This window comes from Schistocerca piceifrons, chromosome X, assembly GCF_021461385.2.
Source record: "Schistocerca piceifrons isolate TAMUIC-IGC-003096 chromosome X, iqSchPice1.1, whole genome shotgun sequence".
NCBI classification, from domain to species: domain Eukaryota; kingdom Metazoa; phylum Arthropoda; class Insecta; order Orthoptera; family Acrididae; genus Schistocerca; species Schistocerca piceifrons.
The window spans coordinates 26,590,975-26,603,911 of NC_060149.1; the positions used below are offsets into that span (position 1 = coordinate 26,590,975).

General features: G+C 37.8%; 1 protein-coding gene across 1 annotated transcript in view; it reads left to right on the top strand.

The window, feature by feature from the left end:
- The first annotated feature begins 7,028 nt into the window (after nucleotides 1–7,028).
- The window catches only part of LOC124722164 (band 4.1-like protein 5), a 147,279-nt gene continuing 141,370 nt past the window's right edge, over nucleotides 7,029–12,937 (top strand). Inside the window, exon 1 of the mRNA XM_047247366.1 lies at nucleotides 7,029–7,264. Within this exon, the coding sequence (XP_047103322.1) occupies nucleotides 7,115–7,264 (150 nt within the window). The 5' untranslated portion in view covers nucleotides 7,029–7,114. The remainder of the gene's footprint in view (nucleotides 7,265–12,937) is intronic.

Here is a 12,937-nt window from a genome sequence, read left to right on the forward strand (position 1 = left end):
CCACAATCACCACACACGCAGCCAAAGGTCTGCGTTCATAAAGACCTCTGCCAGTGTAAATTCATAATGAAACATGATGACACCATATGCCCAGCCCTTCGGTCACCATACACAGGGCCTCACAAAGCACTGTCCCACAGGGAACAGACATTAGATGTACTAGTGCATGTCACACCAACAATAGTGTTGCTCCTGAGGCTCAAACCTTCATGGATCCTGCAGGACAACCACATTAGGCCCCTCACAGAATCAGCTGTTCACAGAGCTACCATCGCCATCACCTGCACAGGGTGTCTGCTCTGAATTGCATTACAGGTGCCTCATCTGAACGCCATACACCAACACAATGCTCCTACTTCAGCGGCAGAAACGAATTCTTATGCATGCTGCAGGCTTCAAACGACCTTACCACCATCATAGGGCAGCCATCCAACACATATCTCAATGAGACACGGCCCAACCATCTCTTGCTCACACAGCAGCCATAGTATGGTCTGTCTGGCAATCACCCTATCACTCGCCATCGATTCAACCCACCATGCACTGCACTTTCCGCATGCAGCTCTGTGAGAACATCAACAGCTTTGAGAGGTCGAAACCTCTCTGATGTTCTAAAGAGAGGATCTTTGGTAAGGACTACCAGTGCATTTTGGTGTTTTAATAGTGTGAAAGCTCTATAAAGTCACTCTATGCAATTAAACAATTCATGTATAACTGTGTCACACATCATTCAGTAGTGGTTGTAGTACACCTTAGTACCCATCTCCACAACCTTATGCACACAAGCTTAAAACAATGGTATTTTGGTCGGATCAAGATGGCTGTCTGTTGAAATTCTTGGCTTCACAGTCGTGATGTTAGGGCCTCTTCTTTATTTTATATCTCCATGATCAATTCATCACCTTGGTTTCTTACTGGGTGATTGAAAGCCTTCCACATTTGTTTCGGTTTTGTTCAAAACACAATCTGGTTTCATAACATTGTGTTCCTAATTATGATCTCGTGTGTGTGTGTGTGTGTGTGTGTGTGTGTGTGTGTGTGTGTGTGTGTGTGTGTGTGTGTGTTTCACTCTTTGATTTGTAGTGTGAATATGTTGCTTGTAGTGTGCTTAATTTTTTATTGCACCTGTAATACTGTGTGGCGCTGGATTTGTTTTTGTTTCATATAAAACAGAAGCTTGTTAAGTAGCATAGTGTTACACAGACATTTGTTCCTGCCTATAGATCTGTGTGTGAACTGCTCAACTTCAATGCATTGTACATATATTGTTTGTATTCTACTTTATTTTAGACCACATTCGTTGTTCCGCTATGGTCGCAGGTTCGAATCCTGCCTTGGGCATGGATGTGTGTGATGTTCTTAGGTTAGTTTCATTTAAGTAGTTCTAAGTTCTAGGGGACTGATGACCTCAGAAGTTAAGTCTCATAGTGCTCAGAGCCATTTGAACCATTTGAACATTCATTGTTGATATTTTCTTGCATTTAATGGAGAAGTCCAAGCTGACAACTTCTGACAGAGATGATACTCAACTTTACTACAGCTTCTCAGGGAATGAGTATGTATTTCTGCTTCGAATTGTGTTGCTTCTTGTCACCAGTATGCTTTGTAGTATTTGTAACACACAACGTAGTTATTGTAGTTATTGTACCAGGTATTATCACATAGCATAAATATTTTACATCGAAGCACACATTTCTATATGTGATAGAGTGTGAATGTACTTCTACTGTACTTAATTAATGCTATCACATTTAGTTAGTAAACTCTGCTTATGCATAATTCACTAGCAGATTCAATTATGAAAGTTTTAGAGTACATTTTAGTTGCTTTTAAATTTTCATTGGCGTGGAAGGATAATTGCAGTACATTGGTTTCTGAAGCAATGTATTGTTTGGAGTATATGTCAATAATGAGTGAACACATCTGCATAATTACTGCTGCATTTTTAGCATTTCCAAGGAAGAATGCATTAGCCCCTCACAAGCATTCCCTGACAACATCTAATAAACACCAATTCTGTCAAAAGCTGCTAAGATGGTATTCTCCATCGAATTTCAGAAAGTATAGAAAACAGATGCAAACTAAATTAAAGCAGAATATGAACAAGATACTTAAAAAGTATTTAAATAGAGCAGCTCACGCACAGATTTATAGGCGGGAACAAATGTCCACAGAACACTATGTGACAAAACCAGCCTCTTTTATGTGAAACAAAAAGATACGGAATCATTTACTCCATACAATATCATAGATGAATGCAAAAATAAAACAAAGTATGAAGAACATATTGACAATGCTGTTCAAAGATTTCACCACACACAAGAAAACATAACCAGAAACGCGATGCGATGAAAAGGACACCAACTTCTGTGACACATCATGCCAGACGATTTTTAACATGACCTTTGGAGCAATTGCTTCCACTCGATAACGGCCACACGGTCGCAACTGAAGTAATGTGTTTTACAATTAAATAATTTTACAGTTAAAGGCTAACACTAAAATTTAAAATTTTTTTCTGTTTATGAATCCCAGCTATGAAAAGTTGCTCCTAGTTTTTGGTTGAGATTTCTCGAATATATTGCGTTGCAAAGTCACAAAAACCTTTCAGTTTCCAGGCACACATTAACTGCTAGACTACAGGGCCTACCCATGAAGCATAAATGAAAAAAATTATCATCTAAATCAAGTATTTAGAATTAAAACTACAGATTTTCGACCCATATTTTCTCGTATTCAGAGTTCACAGCCAGGCTATTAGGAGTGTTGCTGTCGTTCTCTGTTTTCCTATCGTATCACAGGACCTGACTTTCTTTTATTTTTGCCTCTGTGATTGATGGTCCCATTCCGTTAAAGGAGGTTATTTCCAATGACGTAGTATATGAATTTTAGACCATAGCTCATCAGTGGTCTAAGGTGTAAACGGACTTAAAATGGTCTTTAAATATCATCTGTTATTTCTCAATTCCTGCCCTCATACATCTCAACGAGTTAATTGATACAGCTTAAGTTTCATCTTATGCCCATCATCTACCGCTATGCAGCACCTCCCAGATATTTACCTTCCAATATCCAATTTTCAAGCCATAACCTATTATTAGGCAATTGACTCAACTTACTGCGTAGCCACTTGCCACAACTTGTACAGCTACAGCCACCTTGGATACCTTAATCATACATTATACCTAGATTGGACAGTCAGTACCCTCTTCGAGTAACACTTATATCACTCCATTAGTTATTCTATATAAGTACGAACAACGTTCTCTTTATTTTGACTAGTACCACAGTCTACGACAAACAGACATGGAACTCCTGCAGTCTTTTGCAACTGCTGCTGCAGCGCTGACAAGCAACTGGCGCGTATAAAAACACAATGAAACGATTGTTTATTGTTTGTATGGAGTGTAGAAGCACATTCAAAACGCAAATGAGATTGTATTTCGGAGTTAATTGCACCGCTATAAGTTGTAACATCAATAAAAAATATCGCCAACGTTATAAAAAAACACTCCGTTTTGAATGTATTAAAATAAGCCTGAAATCCGCAAAAAGTTTGTGAACAGAAGTACAATCGACAAAAAGCATCAGAATTCAGAAAGTACATGCCAAGCATGCGGATATACAAGTAATCAGTTCATTTTGAACTTAAACACATCAGGTCACGATTCATTTTCCACCTTAAATGATTTTCGATGATGCCATTACGACTCTGGTACTGTGAACTGTTTATATTACACTGCACTGGTAATTTCATTATTATATGCTGACATTAACAGGAGAGGTATATTGGCATACTTGGCATATACTTTCTGAATACTGATGCTTTTTGCTGATTGCACTTCGTTTCACACATTTCTTTGCGAATTTCAGACTTACTTTAATACCTTCAAAACTAGGTATGTTTTTTTACAATCTTGGAAGTATTTCTTATTGCTGTTACATTGATGACATGGTCCCTTTTCGTATTGGAAAAGTCACCACCACTTTTAGTGACTGGGAAATATGGAAGTTACACCATTAAAAAAGGCAAGTTCTTCGTTTATATCATTCCACTCTTCTGTTACTACACACCACCAGCTTGGAGTGCTAGCATGACTGCAAGTGCCAAAACCTTTTTGACAACTGAAGCGACTCCAAGGCGTGTAGCAAATTGACTCAAAATATTGCATTTTTTTGCCCCATAGAGTTTCGAAACTGCCTATCATGGGGTAAACTCATATGGAGACTCCTGGTAACACTCCTTTGATTCGCCGCCACACCACTTGGAGCACTGCAAGTTTATCAGTCCATCATCTCGTTTTCTTATCAGCTCGTTTTTAGTCTTCTATGTTTGTTTTCGTTTAATTGTTAACAGAAGTTGGTTTCATCAAAGTGTTCTGCTGATTACGAGTTGTCCTGGATTGCGTTGTACACTGAAGTGCCAAAGAAACTGGTGTAAGCATGCGTTTTCAAATACAAAGATTTGTAAACAGGCAGAATATCGCGCTGCGGTCGGCAACGCCTATAGAGGACAAAAAGTGTCTGGGGCAGTTGTTACATCGGTTACTGCTGCTACAATGGCAGTTTATCAAGATTTAAGTGAGTCTGAACGTGATGTTATAGTTGGCGCACGAGCAATGGGACACAGTATCTCCGAGGTAACGATGAAGTGGGGATTTTCCCGTACGACCATTTCACGAGTGTACCGTGAATATCAGGAATCCGGTAAAACATCAAATCTCCGACATCGCTGCGGCCGGAAAAAGATCCTGCAAGAACGGGACAAACGACAACTGAAGAGACTCGTTCAACGTGACAGAAGTGCAATCCTGCCGCAAATTGCTTCAGATATCTATGCTGGGTCATCAGCAAGTGCCAGAATGCGAACCATTCAACGAAAAATCATCGATATGGGCTTTTGGATCGAAGGCCCGCTCATGCACCCTTGATAACTGCAACGACACAAAGCTTTATGCTTCGCCTGGACCCGTCAACACCAACGTTGGACTGTTGATGAATGGAAACATGTTGCCTGGTCGGACGAGTCTCGTTTCAAATTGTATCGAGCAGATGGATGTGTACGGGTATGGAGACAACCTCATGAAACCAAGGACCCTGCATGTCAGCAGGGTACTGTTCAGGTTAGTGGAGGCTCTGGAATGATGTAGGGTCTGGGCAGTTGGAGTGATATGGGACTGCTGATACATTTAAATTTGACTCTGACAAATGACACAAACGTTAGCATCCAGTCTGATCATCTGCAACCCATCATGTCCATTGTGCATTCCGACAGACTTGGGCAATTCCTGCAGGAAAATGCGACACCCTAACGTCCAGAATTGCTGCAGAGTGGCTCCAGGAACAATCTTCCGATATTAAACACTTCCGCTGGCCACCAAACTCCCCATAAACGAACATTATTTAGCATATCTGGGATGCCTTACAACGCGCTGTTCAGAAGAGGTCTTTACCCCCTCGTACTCTTATGGATTTATAGAGAGCCCTGCTGGATTCATGGTGTCAGTTCCTTCCAGCACTACTTCAGACATTAGTGGAGTCCATGCCACGTCATGTTGTGGCACCTCTGCGTGCTCGTGGGGGCTCTGCGCGGTATTAGGCAGGCGTACCAGTTTCTTTGGCTCTTCAGTGTAAATTCGTACTCTGATTACGTTCTTCTAGCATCTGTAATATTGGATAAGGTGGATGATTCCAAATTTATTTTTGTTTCAGATAAAACAGAAGCTGCTTTCGTTGCATGGCGTTCTGCTGTCTTATATGTATCTGTCATTGCTTACGAAACTGAGTATGAACTGACCGATTTAAATGCATTGTAAATATATTGCTCGTATCTTACGTTATTTTTGTTTGCATCCGTTTTTCAAACTTTCTCACATTTAATGGAGAGCTCCATGTTAGCAGGTTTTGACTGCATTTGTATTCAGCTTTATTATATCTTGCCACAGTAAGGGTATACAATTCTGCTTTGAATTATGCTGCCTGTTACCACGGAGTGGCATACATCTTGCAATGTCTTGCAGAGTATGGTTGTAGTAGATGTAAATGAGTAGGTCCTGTGCTTTGTGTACTTCCTTGCAAATGGTAAAAATGCGACAGGAGTTACGTAAATTTTTTCACGCGTCATTAACAGGTACAAACAGTATAACCTAGCAGAAGTCAATGATAATTTCGATGGTTTCCATTTCATGCGAGAGTACGAAATACGGAAGGTAATAAAAATAACGTAGAATACGAGCTGTATAGTTATAGTGCATTTATATCGAGCAGTTCACATACTGATTCGTAAGCGATAGCAAATAGATATGAATACCATGTGACGAAACCAGTTTCTATTTCATATGAAACAAAAACAAATTTGGAATCATTTAGCCCACGCAACATTACGGAAGAGGGCAAAAATGAAGTTAGAAGAGTGCAATACGCACAACAAGGCAGTAATGAGGAACATAGTTTCCACTTGATAACAGCCACACAGTCGAAATTTCAATATTGGGCTTTACAGATAAATACACTTTACCACCAGACGTACCCATAAAATATAAATGAAACGTATTATTATCTAGTACTCGTATTTCAAAAAGCAATGACACTGATTTCCGCGCCATATTTCTCGTATTCAAATTTCACTGCCACCCCACTTTGAGCGCTGCTATCGTTCTCGTTTCGTGTCGTTTAACAAGGGCTTTGCTTTATGATATTTTGGTGTTTTGTGCTGTTTGTTGTTGATTGTGCCAGTACTTTGACTTTCACAGTATTTACTATAATCTCTAAAACACCTTTTATTTCCAGTTTGTGCTACTTGAAAACGTTTAACTCAATCAGTTAGAAAATTAATAACGAATTATCTTCTCAGAGTTCTTATTACCAGAAGAGAATGCTAAATAATATTACGTTTACCCGTAGTTATTTCGTCATAAACAATGACAGGTTATTCCGCTCGACGCTGTTGGCAATATTTGAAACAATGCAAAATGTTTAAGTTTTCATTCTTCCGATAGTCGTAAACTTTGCCAGCGTTGTTTACATATCTTTGGTGTAATGTGTACACAGTGGTTTGTGTTTTGTATGTTAGTGAAAGGATTTATTTGATTTAATGCCTCGGATATAATTAACAATGTTACGGTTCCTTAGTCGTAGAAAGGGGCGTAATGCTCAAAAGTCCAGTCATATGAAATTAGGTTCTCAAAGATCTGTGGTGAATAAACATTCCATCCAGTGTAGGGTCATTCTTTTGGATGGCACTGACCTCTCAATTAATTTACCTGTAAGTATGATAAGGAGATTATTTGAATGTAAAATCTATTGTATTAAATTGATTTTGCTTCATTGCAGAGTCGATATATCAAGTACACATATCTTATGATAAAGAACGTACGTGTCAGTTAACTTCATAATCGTTATGTTGCGAACTGTTGTTGAAACAAAATTTTGCGTGTTATGTCAGTGTTCTCCGTAGGTCTGTTCACTGAACATAAAAATTATTTCCTGGCTTGTGTAAGTAGCATAGAAGCAACTATCGTACCGTTTCAAAAGTTGAAATTATAAACAAACATACTGATAATTGTACTTGATAGCAGTGATATACTAAGGATACGTTTCGGAACTTAATGTACAACCAGTGTTGGCATTTGTATAGTGTAGAGTAATTGGGTGGCTATAATTCCATGTCACTCATTGGAATTAGTTACTAGTTCTCAAGCTTATGTTCACAGTAACAGTCAAGTACTTATAGTTATCTTTTGCACAAAACTATCAGATGTTCAGTTAAGTACACACAGTGTGTAGTAGTATGGACCAACTGTCAAAATGCACTTAGTTTTATACCAGGTGCCATTGTTATAGAAATCTTTATAGTGTTGATTTTCAATTTATAAAGTAAGATTATTATATTGCTCAGTTTTCAAACTACAAATAATAAAGTGCTTTGTCTCATATTCACACTCTAAATCAGATGGCAAAATGAAACTGTGACGTGTGTTATCATTTGCAGTGTGGTAGACTAAGTGATTCAGGAAGCCCACCACTGTAATCAACACAATCCAGTGTGTCAATCACAATGTATTTCACCACTATTTTCCGCTGTTTCACTCCTGGTTTATTACCGGCTTTTCACACTTGTTGCATACAGCTTCTGTAAACTGTAATAGTTTTATCCTTTAAGGAACAGCTAAATGGTGATTGTTCGCCCTCGTTTTATTGCACAATTCATGTCATGTTTGGCATATTGTAAATCTGTGTCAGTTAAGTATTAGTACAGTTCGTGAGCCATATTCCATGTGCTAATAATAAGAAATTGTAGAGTTAGAGTATCAGCCAAGTATCAACATTATGCTGAATCAACATTTCTACATGTTTCATATCCACCATCATCACTTCTGAATTTTCCTGTTTTTACTTTTCAATTTTGAAGATAATGACTAGGGAACATACTGAAATGACACTTTAAATACATTAATCATATTCCATCAGCACCATGGAGATTATTCTTTTGCATGTTGAAAGAAGTCAAAGATATAAATTTAAGTGCATCACAATGAAATGACTTACCTTTTACACAGACTGTTGCGTAACGGTGCTGATTCTAAGTAGAAACTGATCTGAAACCTTGAATTTAAGACTTTCTGTGATCGTACTCTTAAGTAGAAGTTGCAAAACAGAATATTCCTTAATTCCATAGTAAATTCTACCTAGTATCAATGTGACATTTGATGTGTTCTGGCAGCTTGTTAAATATAAGGGACAGTCAGATGAAAATGAGACAGGAAAAAAAAGTAAGTAAACAGTTTATTATTTCAAAAGTCATCGCCGTGACTGTTAATGCAGTTGTCCCACTCTGAGACAATATGGTCAGCGCCTTCATGGATAAATGTTTGTGGTTGCCTACAGAACTGTGTTTGTACCCACACATGCAACTCTTCAAACAAAGCAAATAGACAACCATGAATGTCTTTCTTGAAGGCTCCAAAGTTTTCTTATCATTTGGGAGATATTATGACTGTATGGAGAATGTGTAAGGGCTTCCTAGTGAGACATCTGCAGCCTAGTCAAAACAACAGGCACGCCAGCCCCGGGAAAGTAATGATGACCTTTTCCTTTGACTGCAAGGGTCAGCTGCTTCACCCTACAAGAGAATGATGCCAATCATTAACCCACTTTTCATCGATTTTCTGGACTATCAAGTCCAAATGCCCAGGAATGTTGATGGATGGTGTCATTCTGTTACAGGTTAGTGCCCATTCACATGTTGCCAAGGTTGTGTTGACTGCACAACAGAAGTTTTGCTGGGGAGCCCTTACACACCCTCCATACAGTCCTAATCTCTCCCCACGCGATATACATATTTTTAGAGGCTTGAAGAAAGACATTCATGGTGTCAATTTGCTTGGAATGAAGAGGTGCACGCCTGGATACAGTCATGGTTCTCTTGGCAACCACAAACATTTTTCCACAAAATCACTGGCCATCTTGTCCCACAGTGAGATAACTGTATTAACACTTATGGTGATTATGTTTGAAATAAGCAGCTTCACTTACTTTCTTTCTGTCTGACTCAGTTTATCAACTCATTGAAATGTTTGTAGAAATTGCTTGGGCCAAGTGTTGCATTGACCATGTTTGAGAAAAGAGAAATATTGGCAAAAAAAAGAACATAAATGAGCATATGTAGGGTAAGGTGGGGTAAATCCGACCTAGTAATTTCTTGTGGCTGTAAAATGCTTATCCGAGGTTAGATCTTGACGTTATATACGTTAAATTATAGGTAATATAAAGGAGCAAAATATTTTTGTTAAACCATCAATAGTTTTTGAGATATCCATATTTTAAGAAACTTGCCATTTGCAAAAATGGTGGGTAAATCCGACTCCTATTTGTTTGGCTGATTTTGCAAAGAAATAGTTCTAAATGAATGGGTTTTTTTTGGGAAGTAATTATAAGCAATTATGTTTTTTACATAAACGAACAAAATACATTAAAAAATAATAATGTTTAGAGTACTAAATTTACTGAAAGTTAAATGAATGTAAATTTTAATTGAAAAAAGATGATTTCATTGCACATCGGTGCAACAGCAACGTCGATCTCGGAATGTTAAATCATGAGCGACAGCTCATAAAGATATTCCCATTTGCATTGCAACAACTGCTCGGCGAATATCGTTTTGATTGTGTGTTGTCATTTTTCATTTGTAATTTTGTACTGTTTTCCAAAAAATAACAAAAATTCACTTTGTTTACATTAATAAACGATTCCATACACATAAATGATAAAAAAATATGCTGTCAGATTTACCCCACAATGCCATGTTTCATTTAACACACATAGAAACAATTTACATGACATTTCCAACAAAAACAATACATACACTGAATAGGTCACTTAATGCACTACGAAAATCACTTACCTATTGTGGGGGACTGATGACCTTAGCTGTTTAGTCCCCCTTAAACATCCCAACAACCACCACCACTTACCTATTGTTTTGCAATCATTTTATTTAATAAGGGAAATCAATTGAAGCAATTTGCACAAAAATTAAATTGAAACAATCGAAAACTCACTTGTTGCCTTTTGGGTCTCTAAATGTCAAATGCGGCAAAGCTGTCTAGGTGACATTTTCATTATTTCGAATGCTCTATATGGTAACACTAATGCAAAATCACTCCACTTTGCTGTTTCTCACAAATAGAGGGCGGTTGGGTTTACCCACCCAGTCAGATTTACCCCACCTTACCCTGTGTATTGTAGTAGTAGTCAAAATATCAAGTGATGTTTTTACCAGTCTGCAGGGTGTTCTAGTAGGCAATTACTAAGCTGAACATCTGATATTTAAATTACTTCTGAGAAATTTTCCAAAAAAATTTGAAATGTTGTATGTTCCCTGTATTTTGTTACTGTAATGTGAGACATGTTACATGAATTACACAAATAAAATTTTCTCAGTGTGTCTAAGGCTGTATGCAGAATATATACATGCGTGAGTAATATTTATATGCAGGTGTCCCTCCTAAAAGTCTTCAGATGTGTTTCCTCTGGTATTTTGGCAGATGTTTGTAATTTCCTTTTGAAATGTGTTGCTAGAGTCAGCCCAAATAAATACTGCTCAACACATCTTTCATTTGATGCCCAGCATCAATGGAAAGCATCAGTTTGTTTCCCATTACAAACAAAATTAGATATGTATTAACAGAAATATTAAAACATGATGAGTAACCAGTACCCTGACAGCAGCTGAGCAACAATGCTGCATGGCAGTAGCATGCATGCATCCGATTGATTGACTCAGTGGGGTTATGGGACTAAATGGTGAGTTCGTCAGTCCCTGCAGCATGCAAGTTGATGCTGGAGTACTGGTTAGTCATAAAGTTTTACTGTTCCTGTTAATAAAGATCAATGAAATGAATAACATGCTAGGCTAATTTGGGACCACTCTATCAAATGAGCAGGTAAAAATCTGCTTTAAAAATCACTTTTGTAACAATTTGTCCATTATAGTTGGACTGTTGAGCTCCGTGGCCGTGGATAATGATATTTCATTGTAAAAATACAGCAACCAGCCACTTTTTAATGCGTTTTATTTATGTCAATATGCATTTCGGGTTTGCACCCATCTTCAGCTGGCAAATTACATGGATCTTCAGTTACTACAGTAGTACAATCTCGACAGCAGTTTGGATGCTGCAGCAGGCCTGTGCAAAAGCAACGATTCCAATCATTTCATGTAAGTAAAATGAACAGCTGATAGTGCGTAACTTTAAACTCGCGAAATTGAAGTAAATGATTGGAATCGTTGCTTTTGCACAGGCCTGCTGCAGCATCCAAACTGCTGTCGAGATTGTACTACTGTAGTAACTGAAGATCCATGTAATTTGCCAGCTGAAGATGGGTGCAAACCCGAAATGCATATTGGCATAAATAAAACGCATTAAAAAGTGGCTGGTTGCTGTATTTTTACAATGAAATATCACTTTTTTGTAATGAGAAAGAAAACAATACTTTCCATTGATGCTGGGTGTCAAATGAAAGATGTTCCAATAAACAAAATTTGATTGGACTGACTGCAGCCACACATTGTAAAAATGAAATTGCAAATATCTGCCAAAACACTAGAGGAAATGAGCCTGACGACTCTTAGGAGGGGCACTGGTATACAGTACCTGAATACATGTTTTCTGATATTACCTATACTCTTCCCTTAACAAATTCCTCTGTTAAACAGTTGTCAGGCTATAATGTTTTTATTTGTAGTTGTATGAAGATGGAAGTGCATAAAGAATGGAAATCTGCGTATAAATCACATGCTTGTCGGTAACCAGCAAAACGGGCCTTCAGTTCTTGTTCTTACTGGTAATCAAATAAATGGGCTGTCCTATCTCACAATTCTGGAATCTACTACTTCAAATTTTATTTCTTTACTGTAATATAGAAATTGAATTGTTATATTAAATTCATTGTTTTTAGAGAATAACTGTAAAACAAAGGTATTGGGTGACACTATGTGAATTGGCAACAGCTGTTAAGGAAATCATGTTGAGGTAATGGAAATTAGTGTATTGTGAAGTGATAAATCTCAGCTGATAGTATGTTTCTTTTAATTTTCTCATTGAAGGAAAGAAGATTGTGCGGAAAGAAAGAACCAGATGCATAAAATGTTATTTCGTGTTTAATTCGAAATAAAGAATATTTTTCTTCAGTTGGTCTTCAGTTTTGCACTCAACTGTTCTACAAATCGTTGTATCTTAGTGTCATAGGTGCTAGAATTTGAGGTGAACTAGACCCTTATTCATCCATCCATCCATCCATCCATCCATCCATCCATGCATGCATGCATGCATGCAGGGACCATCTCATAGTGATATAGGATTTTTTCATCACCATGAAAATAAATATCTTCAATATACATAGAATGCACACAGAATGTGTTACTGTGTTTATGAGG